Here is a 22,945-nt window from a genome sequence, read left to right as displayed (position 1 = left end):
CAGTAATTAGCATGTCAATAAAAGTTCTAGATTGTTCTTATATGCCTTTATAAAAGGGACGCGCTCAGCTTCCAGTCAGACTTTTGGGATCGTGTCTCTTGTGTGTTACTAAACTCCAGCAGTAGTCATTCTCAAGACTTTTCAAGACCTTCACTGTCAACGCTGGATTTATACTGTGGACTTTGTGCAGCTTCAAGCCTGCAAGCCAAAGGACTGTTCATTCATCCGACTGACTGTTACAACTCTGAGACTGGAGCTTTGCCGTCCCAGCTGAGATAAGTAGTCTGTACACTTTTAAAGCTTGTACTCTGTCCCTGACTTAGCAATTAGTTTTGTTTTCGTAATAAATTTTGTTTAAACGTAAACTGCTGAGTTCACCCTTTTGTTCGTTTTCTCTGCACGTAACATATCATCATCATCACTATCGTCACCCTCCCGTTTGTTGTATTTTCTACGCTCATCTGATATCTGATATCTTTGCTTGTTGTCTTGTCATGCCTTAACTTAGTAAGTAAAGTATATAAATCACAACCAATCATTGAAAGAGCTAAGATGGTGATCTGTGCATACCGACACGTGGGACGGAGCTCAGATGTACATTTGCCAAAATTGTGAAAATGTAAATTTTAAGGGACAGGTACTTCATGAGTGCTATATATTACTATCATTGGTACACTTTAATATGATACAACATGTTCACAACCTACTATATATGAAAATCGGATCGGTTAAGGGCGTACATTTTGGTGTGCTATGATAATTAACAATAGGTGACACTACCACAGCACACATGAGATTGTGTATGTGTAATGAAATCTTGGCGGCGTGACTTCACTCGCGGCAACTAAAATCCATTTTATGGCTCATGACACTGATTTAATAGTTTTCCTGTGACTAAGATTGACTTGGTTTCATTCTTATTGATGGCATTGATTGGGGTTTTTATTATTTCGTTAAACATAAAAAGTGGAATGCGATCACATTTAACCTGCCGCTTACGCGCAGCTTTGCATACGTAAACATTTACATGACAAGAAGACCCACTTGAAAAACATAGTTCATTCCTAACAGCATGAGATGCAGCTTCGACATTGTCACGTGACTTGGAAATCTGACTTATGATGTCCATATTTGGTCTTTTGTATTAAAAATTTGTATGCCATTCTTCATTCTGGATCTTTGGTCACTTGATAAGTACTTTGTCATCAACTCAAACCACGGATACAAATTGCAGCAATATAGGGTACAAGAGGAAATATTTACATGTAGCCTATTTCAATTCTTTTTTTTTCTTTAAATTTGAAACTTCGTTCATACCTAGTTACATATCACGACAATATGCTCAGTTGCTTCGCTTGTCACGACTCTTCGATTCAGTCCACAGGAAAACATTCGCATGTGCTTTTGGAGTCACTGCAATGAAGCAAATAACCTACCTTATCTGATCTAATTTCTTGCCTTAATTTTTTGAGGACAATGCAATTTCAAGGTTGCAAGAGTCATACCTTCGAAGTCCTTTGATTTATTTCAACAAATGACCGCGTTAGATGCATAATAAGGTGAGCTACCTTCTCTGACTGGATTATGTGACGTCTCCAGCTTGTTTGAAACATGACATTTTTTGTGTTGCGATCAATATCGTCTAGGTCAATGTTGCTATTTTACAACTAACTTCACGCACTGGGACACCTTTCTGTTGACAGACAGGCAGCCATATTACTGCCGCCTGGAACGCCATGCCTCCCTCAGAATAATTGCAACCTTTATTGAATTCAAAGAAACCGAAATATAACCCGCAAATATCTTCATCAATTTGTATTATTCGTTCTGCATTGTCAAAGGAGTTCATAGATAACAAAGTAGGCGACATTAAAATCTTAATCGAATTGGGAATGTTGAGTCGGCATCAAAACGGAAATTTCATTGCGAAGGCGGTGTCGTTAACTTAACAAGAAGTCTGCTCAATAAATGTCAGCCTGATACTTATATCCGTTTCATCTTTTCATCCATTTTGGATGCCGCTCACTTAAACACTGTTGTATGCTACTTCAGCGTCGAGAACGAGGTTGGAGGATGATTATACAGTGATGTCTTATTTGTCGAATAAATGGCTTTAGAGACTAAAGGATCAAATTACCCGAGAAAAATACATATATTTTCAATATTACATTTTTGACGTTTCCAAAGTGTGTTAGAAAGCCAATTAAGCTTAAAATTGGCTCTTTCCGTACTGGCCATGTCTGGAAACATAGGATTTGTACAAATAACATCTCGCACCTCGATAACATTATTTAAACATTTCTTGATTTTTTTAGCTTATTCCAGTCAAATATTTATATATAACTCAATTGTTTATTATAATGGTATATTAATGTGTTATATTGGACGTGACACTAGCCATAAAAAATAGAAATATATACAAGGGAAATCAACTATCCGCCCTAAACTGACGTAGAAGTTTAAGGCCGACGCATGCGCACATGCATTCAGATGTAAAGACAATTGAAGTTTAGAACAGTTAACAATAATATACAAATATAAATGTAGTTAGGTAGGTAGGTAGGTAGATAGGTAGTTATAGGTACGTAGGCAGGCAGGTAGGTAGGTAAGACAGTTTTTCATTGTGTGCTCCATGTCACTATTTTTTGATACTCTATCGTATTTGTTTTACCGTTAGCGGGCAATTACTGTATTAAAGGGGTAAGATTTGATAAGAATTCAACTTTCTTTCTCGAAAATAAGTATATCGTCTTTTTTTCTCCCATCGATGTGTGTGCTGAAATGGGGAGTATCAGCCTTGCCGACGAGAAGCATTCATTGTACACAGTATGCAGTTCTATTGTTGCACAAGTGAATCCTCGTCCGGACTTAAATTCTTGTCAACAAGAACATCGGATATAGTTCTATTGCCGGTTCCATGATGAGTGCGGGCTAGGGTATACAAAGCATACGTTACCAAAATAACTTTTAACCATGGGATATTTGCAGGGTATGGTACATGTTACACCCTGACCTATATTGTCGTCGCCGATGGATACGAAATACACGAGGCATGTTTTTGCATGTCAAGTATGTGACATTCTTGAATAACAAACCATTTTACAACACAAAAACGGTATGTTTTTGTTGTTTTGTGTGTGAATACGATGCTTGATACAGCCACAACGATGCATTGTGGGTAACCGGAAAAGGATCTATTGCATATAGGCTGTGAGGACTAGTTGCATTGTACGCGTTTTAACAGGGTATCGGCAGTTCAACAAACAACCGTATTTAACAAAGAACAAAACACTTCTCTGAAATACGCCACTCCTGGGCTGGTTCTTGCTCTAGCGAGTTATTAACACGTATATTCAGTGCAGCGAGGGTAGCTGATCGCGCGATCGCACCATCAATCATGTTGTTTGAATTTACAGAAAAAATCAGAAAGGATTTCAAGCCCATTTATATATAACAGAGACATAATAGTAGTGGATTCGTCACTTTAATTCAAAGCAAAAGTATCTGCAAAAATGCAAGATCACGATCTTTTTCATTTGATCTTGCGATTAGTCGAAACGAGATGAAAAATCCAATTATTATAATTTTTGAGCGCCCTCTTTCATGAACTTTGCCAAGCAACGCATTTCATTTTCTCGCGTTAAAACATTAATGTGTCCTTAAAACCCAGTAACTGTAGTCACTTTTGGCATTTTTTACGGTGCCTATATATTTTACTCCGTGCATCAACTATAGATTCTTTGTCAACTTCTTGTCTACTTTGTCTACTTCTTCAAGCATGACTATATTCCAGTCTGGACCAATACTAGCTATTTGAGCAAACTATAGGAAGTAGATCGAGTAATTGTAGGCGATACGGAAACATTGTCGAAAAATTACAGAACATGGCTTTTAATTTCATATAACCGAAATAAAAGTGAGAATAAAATGAAAACAAACTAAACAAGGCAGTATTGCTGAAGGCAATGAGTACTTGGGCCGTGATAGAGTAATTTTGAGGACAATATATACTACTATTCAAATATGGTCTTGAATTTCCTCCTGTCAATGAGGCATTTGATTAACTGGTTATTAAACGAAGCAATGGCATGACAACGGCAAAATATGTCTAGCAACTTTTGTGGAGTTTGAGGCAGGGGTTCTTTATTTATAGCGGGAATTGCTTAAACTCCTTAAATATTCAAATTACAGCAAATTTCTTTTGTTCTCGATGGTAGATGTCTAATATTTAGATGGGCATATTTAGATTTCACCCTATAGTTATCCCTATATACCAAAAATCGGACATCCAGCTCTATTGGCTTGCTCAGAATTAGATATGCGCATAATTAATGAGGTACAATATGTGGTGTCATAAGGTGTCCCATCATACCATTTATGAAGGCTGTAGCACTTGTGGTTACTGAGTTGTGGACAAATATATATATTTGAGGTCAAAGGTCATCGAGGTCACGTGACATTTTGTCAAAATAATTGTATTGCTAAGTTATTCCTATATACCAAAAATCAGACCTCCAGCTCTATTGGCGCGCTCAAAATTATATATGCGCATAATTAATGAGAAACAATATGTGGTGTCATAAGGTGTCTTATCATACCAAATATGAAGGATGTAGCACTTGTGGTTACTGAGTTGTGGACAAATATATATATTTGAGGTCAAAGGTCATTGAGGTCACGTCACATTTTGTCATAATAATTGTATTGCTTAGTTATTCCTATATACCAAAATCAGACCTCTAGTTCTATTGGCTCGCTCAAAATAAGATATGCACATAATTAATGAGGTACAATATATGGTGTCATAAGGTGTCCTTTCATACCAAATATGAAGGGTGTAGCACTTGTGGTTACTGAGTTGTGGACAAATATGTATATTTGAGGTCAAAGGTCATTGAGGTCACGTGAAGTTTTGTCAAACAAATTATATTGTTAACTTATCCCTATATACTAGTACCAGAAATCAGACCTCTTGCTCTATTGGCTCGCTCATAATTAGATATGCACATAATTAATGGGGTACAATATGTGGCGTCATAAGGTGTCCCATCATACCAAATATGAAAGGTTTAGCACTTGTGGTTACTGAGTTATCGACAATAATGTATATTCCAGGTCAAAGGTCACCAAGGTCACATGTTATTTTGTCAAAATGTCTGAGATATCTGTGTGAACCGATGGACTCACTGATGGACTCACGGACGGATATGAGCCAATCTATAAGCCCCCTGGACTTTATCCGTGGGGACAAAAAAACTGTGTCACTGCATCCTTTAGGCAATATGAATACAATGAGAAACTAAATTTTTATTTTTCTTGGCATCATACATGCGAGTCTATGGAGAACTGCCTTATACATGGGAGTCTATGGAGGTGTAAACTAAAAAGTCCTCTAACACGGCCAAATTTGATAGCATTGTGAAACAAATCGATGTGCATCTGTATGGGGTTGGGTACTAGGCGTGAACGGACGGACGGACGCACGGACATGACCAAACCTATAAGTCCCCTCGGACTTCGTCCGTGGTGATTAAAAACAACGCAACAGTTATTACAGCTACACCGGCGGTAGTTCATATCCAGAGCCCCGTACGGTCTACCGCCGTCGCTTGAAAACAATCTCATGCACCCGGCCATATGGGCAGCTGGCCGGATGCATGACTTCCCGAGAAAGGCGAGCTGTCACGTTCAAGCTCAGGATTATTTGTCGATCAAATTTCAATAAATTTACCTTACCTAGATGAAATTTTGTCTATAGGCTGAAATTTCGCCGAAGTTTGACAAAATTACATCGATTTTTCAGGTTCATATGCGACATTTTTGAGTTTTGAGTGCAGACAGAAATAAGTTTTGAGGCAACATGGCTGCGACCCCATGTTGACCCCTAGCCCTGCGTACGATGCTATGTGCTACAGCTAACACACAGCATCGTACGCAGGGCCATAAGCGAGAGAGTTGCCGACATCGACGGTTATTTACGAGAAGTGAATAAAAGGCTGTCATTTTTGGAAGCGATCGAGTAGCTGAGGTAGGCTGGGATACGACTTGGGCCCAAGAACGCTGAATTTCGGCAGTAATTTGGCTTTTTACGTCAAGTTTCAAAATGGATTTGAAGTCACCGACCCAACGTACGGGTCTTTGCAGGGCTGTGGTGAGCGGGGCGGTTAGCTGTAGCGGAACACACAGCATCGTACGCAGGGCTAGTTGACCCCCAAGTGAAAATGTGTTCGCGATCAAATCTTCCTATATTTTTTTCAGAATTTTCAACAAAATCATTGCTTCTTACATCTTTTGTAAAATATAAAATACTAAAATAAAACTGCGATGTGCCATGTCTCCAGATTTCTAAAATATCGTTCGTTGACCGTTCGACGCAAACTTGTGACGCAGTTGAAATTCAATACTGACCGCCAAATAATCTTAATGAGACGAGATCAGTCTAGACATCCTCCAAATTATCCAACCATTCGCATTGGAGTTCAGCTCGCTTAGAGTATCATAACATTTTTCGGCCTTCTTTTAGATCGACCCTAATATCTCCCATTCAGGAAATAAATACACAAGCTACCTCGACAAAACTTCGTGCACCATCCAAGACCAAACGCACTACAAATCTGTCTTGACGTCATCATCTCCTTACATGGTAATCGGCATACCGTATTTTTTTAGCAAAGGGGACACAGAATACGTCGGAGTATTCAGTTTCAAAACGTATTACATTGTTGATGTTGTCAAAAAAAGTCATGTTACTGCAGTGGTATAAATTACAAAACACAAAAGTTCAAATCAGTTTATTTTGGACTGGCTTTACCCAACATTTCATATTGTTTCTTATGCCAGATTTGACCACGTGCTTACTGGCGACCCCTTTTCATGCAAATTTTGTGTCAAATGATGTGTTCCCCTGGAAAAACAACGTACGATTTCTAAATGAAGGAGGCGAAATTTGCCCTCAAGACTCGAAACCACCCCTTGGGGTGTACCTAGCTATTTTTAACGAGCTTCTCGAATCTGCAGCTCTATTTCGAAATGATGGTCTGGTTTTCTCAGCTCAAGGATAAGTGTTCTCCATCGCTGTGGGCATTACTATTCTCAACCGGGGGTACAGTTTCCAGTCGTAATGTTTTTCATTGTGTCCGGGATATAAAACCTTTCCTTTTCAAACTTTCTCTTTGATTAACACTAATCCACATCTTGTCAGTGATTAAACATGTTTCAAGTTAAATGTTAAATTCTGGTCTCGAGCCCTCCTGTTCGACCAAACCGAAATTACCCCTCCCACTTTGGCTCGTCCAGTGGGTGTAGCAGGGTCGTGCCATCGCCTAGGAAACGGAGGGTGCATTAATTGTTGCATTTCGATGCACATTTTGATTATATTCAGAAGATTTTGTGGCAAAAACTCAGATAGAGAAGCATTTATATTCACATCTCACTTATTCAAGACTGGCTGAGAGCAGCACTTCCATTCAGTTAACATCATTACGCCATTTATTATGCCAAGAAAGATGAAGCCAATACATTTTGCCCTCCCTGGTCTCAGCCAGAAATGGTTATACCTTACAGTTTTTTCCCACGGAATGAAAACAAATGTACTTGGGCTGAGGCCCAAGTACAACAAACGATAAATTGTAGCGTACACAAAAAACAAAAGAGCCGTTAACAGTCGTGAATAGCAAGGAGCCTGTATTCTTATCATTGGTGCTACACCATTAGTATTGAATTCTATTTCATGACTGAAAGTCTTCCCGACTTTAAATGTCAAAAGGTGACCGAGTCAATCTTTCCTCAATCAGCATGCAACATTTGAACAACGAGGCTCTTATGTGTACATAGGCATACTCGTTAAAGCCATCTATACAGGGCTCTTCACCAACTGAGAGCTATGACGTACTGTATTATTAGATGTCACACATTGCAAATCTTTCAGCCACTTTTACTGCTCTGAATGATACAATGGGATTGAAAGAAGGGTTAACTTTGATTGATTCTCAGCGTTTGATTTCAAAGTCAATGACGAAAACAAACTCCCTGTCTTTGCAGCCGGATGTCAACTAGGAGGCCCGGAAGCGAGGGGTAATTCGTATCTGAGGTTATAAATCAGTTGAATGCAGTTCAATTTAGCCTTCATGTTATTTAAAGGACCCTTCGAAAATCGTCTGGCTGCATGCAACGCTAAAAGGATATTCATATATCACACGGCGGTAAAATGTTGACTGCAATCACGATTCCGTGGTAACAAACTATCAAGCACGGGGTCACCACTCCTCGCATATGGTTGCCGACTAGAGAACTTGGAAGCAAGGGAAATGTTATAATAGCCAAGCAGACCATTCTATCATGTATTTTATACATTTGAATTCTTTGCAATTCTTTTGGATGCGTTGCGGCTACAAAGTTACTGATCGGAAAGCGCTGTACACGCCATGTGCGCAAAAGCAGTGGGTGCGTGCCGTGAAAACTAGTGGCGAAGGGCACGGTTACTATAATCACAGAGAAACATGGACAGAGTGGCAACGCTTGCATGCCCTTTTGTTCCATGGTCGTCTCGGTAGACTATTGGCTTTTCATATTAAAATGAGCTTCAAAGGTGTTAAACTTTTTGGAGGCTTTGTTTATGGTTGATAATTACACGAGATTATGCGAAAAATACGACGAGATGGCATCGTACTTCCAGTCGCGAAGCAACCATAGTTACTTTGTGAGCTCTCAGGCCAGAAACACTGCTTCACACCAATCAAAACATAACACGCCAGCAGTTTCATAAACATGTCCTTCCTTGACGCACGTGTAAAAGACGGTATGACTGACCGTAAACCATTGAGTAAAACCAGACAGTATCGATAAAAGACTTTCAAATTTGGTTCAAACACACTCATTATATATTCATAAAAATATGAGAGGAATTTTTAAAACGGTAAAACTCATTTTCCTGAAGCTCAAAACACTCCCGTTTTCGCTAGCACGTCAATTCCGCTCAGCATCACACGACAACAATAACACAAACTTTGCCGAACATACTTTCGCCTAACAATTGGCGAAAATCCGAAAATTACCGAAGGATGCATGGTCGGCACTCTTTGGAAAAGAGAGGCGAGAGCAACCTGAGGCGAGGCGAACATGGAAGGGTTACGTAACCGCTTCACGCCTTAAACAATACCTGTTGCGACTCTGTGCTTTAATAGACTGACGGCTTCGCCCGAACGTCACAAAATCGGGTTCATCTAGATACTTCTGTTTAGTAGCGCCACAGGATTTGCTTTATCTGTCTGAACCCGATTAGAAATGAATGATTTTATTCAGTCTCGTAAAACTGCATGGTACGGCACATGTTTTGTTCATGGTAGTGACAACTCTTACCTTTTTCTTCAAAGCAGAGCATGTGTTATCTCTCTGCCTATCAGCGTTACCGGGCAAGTTCCGTCTCCAGAGACGTCTACCAATTCTAATGTAGCAGAACATCAACGTTATCACGGGGATGATGTACGTCAGCAAGATCATAAATATCTCGTACACGATCGCCGCTGAGTCGTAAGGCCACCACTCGGTGCAGAAGTACCACATCTTTTCACCGTAGTAGACTTTGCGTGCCCGTGCGAAGACAGTCTGGACAATAGCAAGGAGAACCGATACAAGCCATATTAAACCAAACAATATCTTTGATCTGTTTGATGTCACCCGCACTTTCAGAGGGTACAGCACCGCATAGTAACGATCGATACCGATCGCAGTCAAGGTGTACACGCTGACCATTACAGATACCTGGTATTGAAAAAAAAGAGCAAAAATAATCGATTTATGTAATCGTCGATAAGAAGATGGAAGAAACATAAAATTTTAGTAACTTTTACAATATTATTTCAAGTTCAGTTTCACTTTCTCTTAATTTTCAGTCAGTGTTTATCGAATTCTTATATTTTGGACACCGTCAGATTCCGAAAGGGACAACTAAGTATTGTTTCCCTTGGCTTTCTGTGTTTAAAGTGGCCTATTTACTCCATGTGTCATTTTCCTTCTAGCTATAGAAACCTATTTAAACTTTTAGATATATTTCCTTCACTACAGATCGTGGCCTATGTCGCCCCTGACCATGCACTGCTCTGTCGCCTCGGAGATAGCGAAAATGGTAGAATATGACTGATGAAACAGTTGCACGTTGAAGTAACTCCCGTTGGCTATATAACATGTATAGCACGCTAATTCACAAATTTCGTCCATAATTTATTCTCGCTGTCATGAAAATTGTTGCTGAACCAGCAAGATAATAAACGTCACATATTTTTTTCTGATGAGATTTCGTTTAAAGAGATGTCATAGGATGCCGCGCACGATATGATTGATCCTTGGTACTTGATACACAAGATTTGTATCGGCTCCATATTATATCAAATATGCTGATCATCACAAATTCGCTCACAATGTATTCTAACATTCTCACTGTCATTTCTGACATTTCGTCTTACATGATGAGAGAATATGCCAAGCACATTAAGTCTACTTATGTTATTGTATAAATTGTTTAAAATAATCGCAATCATACCAATCCATAATCCGATAACACTAGGTCAGAATTCGTAATACTATAGTTGTAAACATCACAGAACAGACAGTAAATAGACGGTACACAACAAAGTCAAATTCATGCAAGAAAGATATATGGACCTCTGGCCAAAAGACCAAGAAGTGATGTCAGGTGTTTCGAAAATAGTAAGCGCATCCTGCCCGACATGTGGTATCCGCCATATATCAATCTGTAAGTCAGATAGGTAGTGGTCACTAACTAAGGCTCAATGTCACTGATAAGATAGTATCGAAAATGAAAGATTTAAAGTTTTGCTCTAACTTTCCTCAATGAATCTTTCAACTATCTTCCTTCAAAATCACAAATAAAAATTGGGGCTCACCGTGCAAATTTTGGTACTAGAGAAACAAATTATCCAAGATTTACCGACATCTGAAATTCAAAATAGCCGCTAACCCTGTGTTTATTCTATGGAGAAAAATAAAAATTTCGATTTTCGAAAAACTGAAAGAGTGAAAAAATTTCTTATTCCAAGAGCTTTAAAACGGACCCGACAAGTGCTAGATCAAAACAGATTAGTAAACGTTTGAGAGTCCGAATATATGTCTCCGAGGCGCATTCTATCTTAAGTCATAAAAGACTTCTATCAAAACTCCAGTATTGTAATGGAGAATCCGCTTCTCTGGCTTATAGATTATCTGAACTTTAGATTTCTCTATGCCAGCCGAAAAAATTAAGTCTTATGCACTCCCAACGAAATGCTGTGTCCCTTTAGGCTCTAGGCCGACACTGTATTTGTGAGCAGAAATGACTTCAAGTTGCCTAATTCACCTAATTAATTGACTTCCGATTGTTTGTAGATGATTAGAACGACATACGTTTCCACCTTGTCTGGAACTCTCCATTCTCCTGTTGTAAGGATGTACCCTAACCCCCCTCCCTCTCTCTCTCTCCCTCTCTCTCTCTCTCTCTCTCTCTCTCTCTCTCTCTCTCTCTCTCTCTCTCTCTCTCTCTCTCTCTCTCTCATACATTTAAAATCGAGAATTACGCCTTCGGTGTAAAATTTGTATGCGACACGTTCACTATCACAAAATTCGTTCGCATCGTGTTCTTTGTATCATGGTAGCGTTCCTGAGCTGGTCACATTTTTCACGAATTGTCAAAACATTCACAGCATGGATGTGGGTTGTAGATAAACCAATAAATGCAAATTGAGAATCTCGCCCAACGAGAGCATGGTGTCTCAGGACCTGCACAAATAGCAGACAATCATCTTAGTAAGTGCACGATGAGCCAGAATAATAGAATCCCAAATTCCAATGGGCTGTCTGGGCTCGTTTGCGACAAAAATTCCCCGAAGTGTTAGACCTTCCATCTCATCCAATCGCGTCGTGGGATTATTTTTCTCACGTCCCTTCAATACTAAACAGAACAGCAGTTATTGTATTTCATTGTAGAAAACACCATTGTCATCATATTTTTTTTCATTTGCATAATACTCTTCGATAAACAGGCCATTTCATCCACAATAATGCACTGTAAAAACTTGTTTTAATAGATAAAAGATTTCGTCTCCTGAACCCCTAACAATATTATGTAAGAACTATTTGCTATTCGTTTGTAAAGATAATCAAATCAGAACTCCCTTCGGGCTATTATCAAATATTTGTTATCGACGGGAGTCCGCGACACCTATTCACTTTGCTGCGTGCCGTCTACTAGGGCCAGTTCTGGTTTGCAGTGTACGACCTCCATTGGTCAAATAATTGAGTAATAACGCACACCCAGCGACGGTATACCACGAGATTTTGACCAGTTCACAACATGTATATCGAGCGTTGTACCGTCGCTGGATGTGATTTATTGATCATAACGGTATATTGAAAGTCTGGCGTGGAACGTCATGGATTTTCGCTCAAGCTGAGAGCTCTCGCGTATGCCAGCCGTGGTATATAGCCAATATACCACGGCTCTTTTCGCGTCTTGACCAATCAGATCGCTGTATTTGTGCCATCAATATACTGGTATGATATAATACGTAATGATACGAGTAGCCGCTCGTTGATAGCGAATGACTATCCCATCCCTATAAGCATTCGTCAAACAAAAATATGTTTTACTTGCGCGATAATGTAATAAACACCTATTACCTGGTCATAAGGGTTATTATGTTACCAGAAACACATCGCTGTCTCCCGAGGCCGTAGGCCGAGGGGTATCGCGATGTGTTTCTGGTAAAGCAAAACCACGAGGTGTAATGAGCGGGCGCTATAGCCCGAATAAAGACCAGGTTACAGCTGTTTTATAACACTGTCACACCACATTCTCATGCTCTTCCACGTTGTTGTTTCAAATGTACTTTGGCGTATGAGCACTGCAACAATACCTTATGAGAAGTTTACTGGACGATTCTCCACAGCGGGTGCAGTGTAGTGCCAATTAATTTCTTCACAAAAAGAAGCAAAAATGTACGTCGCATACCGTATAACGTCCTCTGTTGCACTCGAATCTTTCAGTTGTTGTCAATGAACTCTTCAAGTTCATGCGCTGGTGATATGGAAAATCTGGCTGTTTTGGTCAGAGGCTCGTTGCTCATCCCGGGCGCTCATCATGTTCTAATCACCCACCATTGATTCGGAACTACTGACGACACTAAGCGTATTGTCACGTGACTGGGCACTTTTTCAAATATTATTTCCCTGAGGAAATAGTTTTGGGAAAATATCCTCTGATGCCACTTTTTCCTGACCAGTAGGGACTAGTATCTATCTTATGGTCACGTTACGTGTTCTGGCGAAATGCGACAGGGAATCAAATGAGCATGTGGAGTGCTATAACAGTTATGTAAAAATTGCGAGAGAGTGCAAGTGCGACGTACTTGGGGTATTTGCACTCGGCCTTACAGTGTATTATTACATATGTACCACAGTTTACTTGCATCGAAGCGCGCGCATACTACCGGTATTTGCACTGCAGTGCAAATACCAAAAACATTATTCCATACCTGCATGCAAATGAATAGAACAGCGCGTGATCCTTGTCTTTCAATGTGTGTCGCGTAAACTATTTAAAATGTGTTCGCTTGTGTTTTTAGTTCCTTTGTTTTCTCGATAAAATAAACACAGGGGGAAACATATGTAATAATAACAGAACCCCATGGCGAGCGAGCAAGCTTGCCGTACCTGGGGTATTTGCACTCGTGTTTGCGTTGAATCCGGCTGTCCTTTCACTCGCTGCGCTCGTGAAAGCACGAACGCCGATCCCTCGCAAACACTCGTGCAAATACCGCTGGTACGGCGCGCTTGCACTCTCTCGCTATGGGGTTCTGTCATATTCTGCCTGCGTCCAAGCAGAATACACCGCAAGCCAGAGTGCAAATACCACGAGAAAGAAGCGCTTGCACTCTCGCCGTGGGGTTCTGTTATCATTACATGTATCAAAACGGAAAGCAGAAACAAAATGCAACCCAGTACGATGCGTATTAGCTGAGGAAACGCACGTATCTGTGGCGGGGTAGCGTGCGTCTTAGCGGGTCATCAAAAGCTCAACCCGGGGTTGACCTTTTAATGACCCGTATAGACGCACGCTACCTCACCACAGATAGCTGCGTTTCCACAGCTAGGTGCGTATCAACGTCTTAAGTTTTAGGAGTTTCGCGGAGTGATATGTACCAAGTTTCTATTTTTATAATCAGGTCTGGTGTATAATACCGTCATTGACTTCTCATTAGCTACTTATTACAGTCAATTTTTTGTGTATTTGAGGAACATGTCTTGCTTAAGTCATTCGCTACTATCACGGCGGGAAAGAACAGAGCAAATAGCTACTAATTATTATTTTACAGGTTCTAAGCCACATTCTTTACAAGAACTGTACAAATATAAGCGACAAAGAAACAGAGTTGAATTATCATTACATGTGTTTTGCGAAACAGCTGGAGCCTAACAGAGCGTGCGTGATGGCGAGGGCGAGAGGAAGAAAAAAAAAGAATGACACTGCAGTACTGCTGTCAAAACATGTCAAAACTCAAGATATCGCCTTTGAAATCTTCCGTACCGATGAATGTTTCTCATGCGATGTCGTGCAGTTTGCAGACGAACATTTTCAATTTGCTCATAATATAGTAGTTTTTTTACAAACAAAAGTTGTCCGGGTTACAAGTGCTCGTTAACATTAGGTTATGACCAGTGCAAATACCGACGGTATACGCGTGCGCTGCGGTTCAAATAAATTATTTACACATGTAATAATACTGAGTGTTGAAACAAATTCATCTAGGAACTCGAGGAAAGAACATGTTTTTAAGATAACTTTTTACATCAGTGACATTTGATTAGAGAAAGCTGTGGTGCACGGAATGTAATATCACGGAGAAGAAATTCTGGTTTGCCTTTACAAATTAGACAAGATGGTCTAATCTAATCAACTCCTTATATGGCTGCCTTATCAAAGTAGGCGCCTTTGAAACCTGTACTTGACAGTGATCAGACGATGCAATTTTTCCGCGTCGATGTCGGCACAGGGTGATTGAATGTTAGAATGATGGCTTCGACGAATGAATAGGCAAATCCTTTCAATGGTGTCCCCGTGGTTAAAGTAACTTAAATGGTCTGAAATTTGTATCACGTAGGCCTAGAGATAATATACTTTCTTCGTTGATGACTCCTTTATTCAAAATAACTTCCCCTAGGATATTTTATAAAATGTGTTTTGGAAACCAAGCGTTCAAGAAACGAAAGCGACGACGTTACATAATGACTTTGTCAACGTCAGTTGACTGATTTCGTTAGATCGATGTTGCACTGAAACATTTACCACGTCACCTGATCGAAGCTAAATCACTTTTTATCTTTTTTTACGTAGTAAAATGGACATTAGCTGTAACTTGATAAATTTGTATATTTCCTGTTCTCCAGAAAACAAACACTGTTTCATGGTTTCCACACTCTGAAATAGTATCGGTCCTACGAACACAACGCTACATGTAGCTATAGTTGAAACTTGACACTAAGGGTTGCCATAATTACAGGAGTAGAACTAGATAAATGGTGTTTTACAAGAAGGGTGACAAAAATGGAATACGCATCAAAATCATTAACAATAGCCAGACATAACCGCCGCTAACTTCACAACAAGTTCTTTTACATCTTGATAGTACTGTGTATGTCTGCTAAAATGAAATAGTGTATTTTTTTCACATAGGTGTTGTCAACGCAACATCAAAGGATGTTAAAATTATTGTCACAGATTTAAGCGATTGGCATTCCTCAGGCTGTCGTTTGAATAAATATAAATGATCTGAAACTCATATTAACCCAAATAAAGACGCTTCTCGTCAATGAAACTCTGTAAAGCAGATTTTCTTCCCACCGGATGTTAGAAGATTTATTTTGGATAATCTGACGTAAAGAAAACGAGCGTGACGATATCGCAAAATTGGTTCGTCTGACATTTATCGGATTTTCGAAACGACTACGCCGTCTCGTCGAAAGTATTGTTTGCAATTACTTTCTTAAATTAACGATCTGTTGTTCTGGTTAAATTCAATGGCTTCGAGACTTTCATCTCACCGCTTTCGATAATCGCATGTAATTGAATGAACAGGCATTCATGAGTGATTGCTACGATCACCAACGCTGCATGCTATTATATCAAAGCGAACGTTACACGTAAAACTCAATGTCGGAAGTTTTATTCATCTCAAACAAAATCTTTTTAGCCTACCTTCAGTATTTTATTGTCCTCAAAGCTATGCGTCTCCGGCAACACCTCAGCTTTGCGATGTTATTAGATAAATCCCGGTACTTTGTGGATAACCCCGAGAGTGTGATTGTATCTGGTACATTTTGCCACAAGTGAGGGACAGTGGATACTTCAAACAAACCATCGTGAATGAGACTTATAAAATCTAAATTCAAACCTCCTACCCCGAACAAAAATCTGGAAGACTTGCTGCACACATCAGACGAGGAAATCGTAGTGAGAACATTGCTCAAACGCGACCGATTGCTGAAGTAGGCTGTTGGAAAGTTAATGCTGATGGCTTTCTGAATATAAATTTAAAGCATTTCAACTCAGACTCTGAGCGATGGTTGGGTATCATACGCATACATGGTTCCCATGGCGTTGCCTGGCAAAAAAACACGATTGGAACTAATTTGGGATAATTGGATCGTCATATTTTTCAAATGTATCAAAAGTGTCAGTTGCCCTATAGCTGAATGTTGCAATATTACAAATTACTCATAAAATCAAGTGTGTAACTTAAAAAGAAAAGTTAATGAGGTTACATTGGCAGATTAAATCGACACTACTTCACCATCCAATTATCCCAAATTAGTTCCAATCGTGTTCAAATAGTTAGAATTGGCGCACTGTGGAAAATAGAGCTGAAACCCCCTCGCCCCTGAGTGCAGTAGATTTAGTTTGTTCATGTACCCTGAATTGAGTTATTTCCGCTACTGTTTTGACATCTAACGCTCGGGACCGAGCGTTGCTTAAGACTAGGGTATGTAACTTTGGATGCGAAGCAGACAACAAATAAATGACAACTGTATTATGTCTATGAGCGACGTCAATGTTCTATATATTCAATTACTATATCATTTAACTTTCTTTCCTGTTATCAATTAAAACGCTCTGTGCTACGCCACATAAGCCAGGTTGCGTGATAGTTAGGGAGGTTAGCGCTAGTATATCACCATTTTACGAACGTGATATCTCGTCGATTCAGAACAACGCAATAACGTGTCCGGCACACAGATAAAACGTAATGTTTTGTTCCTATGGCTTTCTGTGTCAAAAGGTTTCCAGACATCTGCTTGTGTCTATTTCCAAACCTCTATCGCTCCCTGTGGAATTATCGCTTTCGCGCATAGAGATGTTCACTCTGAGATAGCTGGAGTTTGCAAAACAATGATTACTGCTGTAACAGAAATTCAACATTACCCGTGTCAGAGGTTAACATCTATACAGCGCGCTTGTTCATAAATTTCACCTATCATGTATTTCCGCTTTTATGGTCACAGACTATTATCGTCGCATTGTGCATATGGTGTACGTGCTCTAATTGTTCATCTTCATTATCACAACTGTCAGCGTCAGAATTTATGCAACGCGATGATTATCACCAAAATTCACAAAGAATGTATTCTTGCTTTCATTATGAGAGTTCGTTTTGAAATGATTACTAGATAGAATGCCATCCATTCCACAACTAATGATGAAATTTATCAAATTATTCGAACCGTAGGGGTTAGGCAATTTACTGACAATGTATTTCTTCTCTCGTGAATAATGTTGACGATGTAGACACACCGAAAATATTTTTTTGATAACACTTCACACTAGAAGATGAAAGTAGACGTCACTGTGCAAAATATGTTTGCTGATGGCCTTGTTGACATTATCTTATCATGTCGCCGGTTTCAGAGTGCATACGACCCCCTAGGCATCACAGAATTTATTCACCGTGTATTCTCGCTGTCATGGTAGCGTTTCTGAGCAATCCATACAACGATATATATGAAAGAAAAATATGTCTTCTAAAACTGTCATAACATAGTCAACGTGGCCGTCGGCGGTAGATGAACTGATAGATGACAATTCACAAATACGCCAACCGACAAGCATGTTACGGAAAAACCACGCAAAGTACCTAAATCATCTTGCCAGCGGTACGGAGAGAAATAACGTGTCATATTTGGCAACCCAAGACACCAGGAAAGTATATAATAGAAGACTTTGGGAAAAATTCTGAATGTTAAGAAGAAGCAATGCCACTTTGCCTTTGCATTCGAAAGATAGACTGGAAAAATAACATTCGTTACTAAATTATTTTGAAACTGATGCATAACAACGCTCCAACGTGATTATGTTATTTTTCCTTGTCGATGTCAGCGCAAGACTAGCAAGTCTTACAATGGCTTTCGTTGGTGTATAAACGTTCTTACATTGATTTTCCTTGCGTTTCAGTAAATTTATCATGAATGATCTGAAAAAGCTGAACAAAAGATTAAAGGGATACAGTCGTCTGAACAGCGCTCAAATGTCGTATACGACCTTGAAAACACTGTATCCAAGGTACGATGGTGATTGATGAAAGTTAAAACATGCCTGTCAGAAAATATATGATATGATTTAAATGTTGCATATATGATGATGAGGTGCATCTAGATATCGTACACGAAATACGTTTTTTGTAAACAAGAAACTCGCACAGGCGCAGTTCTAACGACGGTTTCCGTTTAAGTGTTTTGTTCTTTTAAGGAAGTCTTCAACACAGAACTTTTTCCCGTAAGGAAAGCAACATTTTCAAGAAACGAACGTGACGAAATTGCATGATGAATTCGTCCGAAATCACGCTGCGCACTGCCCGATCGAGAGTACACCAGTCTTTTTGCAACCTGAATCTTAAATTGATTGATCCATCGTAGTGCTTATCGTCGACGTCCACATAAAATATATGAACTTTGAGACTTTATTTACCTCTTTGGTACATGCTTGAACAGGTGTATTAAAAGTGTCAAAGGGAATAGCCTGTCTGCATGAATGCGTGCTCGCATCTTGTATATTTCGCCTGACGTGAGGTGCCGTTGACAACTTACAACACGCGATGGCAAACGAAGCCTATTACTTGTACCACCAATATAGACTGTCGCGTTACAGTTAAAAGCACTACTGTTGCTGAAAAGAAATACACAGCACGCACCATTAACTTGTAACGTGTTCGAAGTCATCAAAGAAAAGTGACGTGTTGCTGGGATACTGCAAACGTGGATGTCAGTAATGCGGTAAGTCTTTATGACGTCCATGACCCGGGCTTTTTGCAAGCTTTAACTGAACATCTTGCGGCCTAAGTTATTTATGGGTAATGCCATGAAAATAAGAGAAGACACGGAGGATTGTAGTAATTCCGTCACCGTTGAAGGTTCCAAGACAAGAAATTGACCTTTTTAATCTAACAATTCTCTGGTAGATAATAAGCTCGGAACCCCCTTAATTATACATTTTCTGAAAGCCTAGATATTGGGGAACATTTTGGAAAGCACAGTGTCACCATTTTTATATAACTATCACGTGACAGGTAATTTGCATAATCTCCCAAGGGTCGGCTTTCCCTATGTTTTGTCTCCATACTTTAAAATATCTTACTCAAATTTGCTGGAATGAAGTTGTCACAACGCTCTTCAAAAAGTGTCTCAGATTGTTTACATCTTGATTATTTTCTGGAGCACAATTTAAAGAAATCAACTAGGATTGAATTCACCGCTCTGGAGGTTTTGCTGGCGTATAATTGTTTAAGAAGGTTTAGAAAAATTCTGAGACATACTTTGAAAGATCCTTAGAGCAGCTTGCACTCACACAAATTTCAGCTGCATATCTCATAGCATTGAAACAAAACATAGGGAAAACTGATTTTTGAAAGGTTATGCAAATTACCTGTCATGTGATAGTTATGTAAACAATAGTGACACTATGGTCACCAAAATATTTCCCTATATCTAGGCTTTCCAAAAAATATAATTTACGGGGTTTTGAGTTTATTAAGCACTAGAGAATAGTTAGCTTAAACAGGTCAATTTCTTGTCTTTGAACCTTCAGTCGAGATATATTGTTTGGAAAACAGAACAGACAGCAGCTTGAATGCAGTCTTTAAAATAAGGACTGCTTGGGTAAACACAACGGGAGATTTACAGAAAAAAGGTAACAATGACTCGACATTTAAGGTAAAATATGCCTCGAGGAAAAATATATTGACTTTCCAACTTTTTCAATTCTTTTCTGATCGACCTTTTATAGGGGTTTATTTTTCTCTATACAGTTAACACACAAGTTGCGGCCATTTGGATTTTATATATCGGTAATTATCAGAATTATCGGGTAATTTGTTTCTCCAGTTCCCAAATTTGCACGATTTTGAAAGTAAAGGGTTAAAGATCCTTCAGGAATATTTGAGCGAAAGTTTAAGTCTTTTACTTTCGAGGCGCATACTGCCTAAACAAAATATAAAGAAACCATGGCTTCGTACAAATAACAACATTATGAATTCAGTGACGTAAATGGGGCTTTAGTTATTAAATTTACATAAGCGGTCTTTAATTGCAAAGGACAGAACAAAAATAAATTGTGTATGTGCATCCAATCTCCGAATATTTTAATTTCAACACTTTCAAGGGTGTTACAGGAAAATGAAACAGAAAAAAAAGATATTTTCTTTAACTTCTAAATGATGATAATCACATATTATTAGCTCCAATACTACCCACACTTTTTGTATTCTCTTTAACATACGATATAGCCAAAAGTAGTTAAATTCTTTGTGTCCGCGATCATATACCTAGAGTATTTCATGAAAAAACACAGTGTACTTGAATAGTACTTTTTTTTCTTTTTTTTATTATTATTAAGCGGACAAAGGAAAGATACAGAGACAAAACAGCTACACGAAGCTGACAAAAAAACTAACAAGCAACAAAGAGAGACAAAGGACAAACTACACAGCACAAAAAAGGAAAAGGAAACTTCAAAAGGACTACACATAATGTTTCCATTTTGACAAATGTTTCTCAAGATTTCCATTCTTTACAGCAATATTTCTTTCTACATCCCTCACTGTTCTGACCGTGTTTATAAAAGCAGAACTTGACAACCTCGCAGAATTTATAAAACAGTTGTTGACATATTTCTTTGCCAAAATAAGTAAATGCTCCAAAAGAATGTCCTTAGCATTTAGATCATAACCAAAGAAGACAGACATTGCATCAAGGGTGATATCGATGTAAAAAAAATCAAAAATATACAGAATAAATTCTCTCCAAAAGGCAGTTACAATGGGACAAGTCCAAAATCGATGAAGAAGGGAGTCGGGTGTTTGACAGCAAAAAATACACATTTCACTCTCAATCTTACCTATTTTCTTTAAAATTGTGTTTGTAAAAATATTTCTATGAATAAGGTTGAATTGAAAGCTTCTACTTTTACTTTCTTTAGTACATTTGTATGGAAGACAAAAAATTTTCTTCCAAATGTTTTTGTCGAAAACACCAAATAAAAGCGACCAAGAACTCATGGCCTTTTCTGGCATTGTTACAATTCCTTTTATAAGACTCCAATACACAATTCCAGATGAATTCTTATCAAATATTTGTTTGTAAATATCAGAATGGTAAGTATTCATTGGCAAACGCATAGTCATATTGTGTTTTCTCTTATACAAAGAAATTGCTTTCAAAATACTATAATAAGAAATGAAATCAATACATATGTCATATCTATTAGTGAAGGTCTGATAATCCATTTTAACACCATTAAGGAAAAAGTCAGAAATGAAATTTACATTACTGTCATGGAAATTTCTCAAAAATACAGTTTTTCCAGCAACCAGAATATTTGAATTATTCCACACTGATTGGGATTACACATCCTTCTTAAAATTTAGCGTACACCAGGAATACATCATATCATACAAAAAAGGATATACTTTAATACATGATGGTATATCCCGGGTATGCAAGTTACATTGGAACACAAATAAACTTCCAACAGACGACAACAGATAACTATAAATGGATTTAATTGGGCTTTCTGTTTTTGTTTCAACCAGTCTTTTTACCCAACCGACTTGCAAGTCACTCTATAATTAGGAACACGAAGGCCCCCTAAATCTCGATCGTTCATGAGCGTACTTCTCTTAATTCTATCTCCTTTGTTATTCCAAATGAACTTGAAAATTATACGATCTATTTCTTGAAAAACTTTCTCAGGAGGGTTTGGTAAAACAGAAGCGAGGTAGGATAGCTTGGAAAGGATAAGACTTTTCAAAATGGCAATTTTTCCAAAAAGAGAAAGATTTCTTGTGGACCAGGTGTTTAGGACAGACATCATAAATTTGATTTTGGGTACATAGTTCAACTCAAAAATAGTACCTTTATCAGTTAGGGGAATGATAACTCCGAGACAATCGATTGGACCATTCGACCATACCACCAGATTACGAATGTTATAGTTAATCCTCTGGTGATGAAGGGACCCAATTTTAAAAACCTTTGATTTGTCATAAGTAACTTTAAGCCCAGAGATCTTTTCAAAATTATCCAAAGTAAGCAAAACTTGATTGAGTGACTGTTGAGAGTCATTCATAAAAAGAAAATATTTGTGTCATCTGCGTACTGTGAGATTTTATGCTCATGACCACCAATAGTAATACCTTGAATCGAAGTGTCCAGTCTTATCTTTGCTGCAAATAACTCTGCACAAATTATAAATAAATATGGAGACAAAGGACAACCCTGGCGAACACCTCGCTCAATGGGGAAAAACTCCGAAGACCAGCCATTGTTCATAACACAGGAAATAGGATTTGAATAGAACAGTTTCACCCACTGAACTATACTGTCGCCGAAATTAAAATAAGACAGAGCTTTA

At 38.7% G+C, this 22,945-nt stretch overlaps 1 protein-coding gene across 1 annotated transcript in view; it reads right to left on the bottom strand.

Annotated features, from left to right (window-relative positions):
* The window catches only part of LOC139123050 (QRFP-like peptide receptor), a 50,167-nt gene that overhangs the window by 17,231 nt on the left and 9,991 nt on the right, over positions 1-22,945 (bottom strand). Inside the window, exon 2 of the mRNA XM_070689018.1 lies at positions 9,358-9,759. Coding sequence (XP_070545119.1) covers positions 9,358-9,759 — 402 coding nt within the window. The remainder of the gene's footprint in view (positions 1-9,357; positions 9,760-22,945) is intronic.

Source organism: Ptychodera flava, chromosome 22, assembly GCF_041260155.1.
Source record: "Ptychodera flava strain L36383 chromosome 22, AS_Pfla_20210202, whole genome shotgun sequence".
In the NCBI taxonomy this organism is placed as follows: domain Eukaryota; kingdom Metazoa; phylum Hemichordata; class Enteropneusta; family Ptychoderidae; genus Ptychodera; species Ptychodera flava.
Note: the sequence above shows the minus strand (reverse complement) of the source record. Positions and strands in the feature narration are given on the sequence as shown.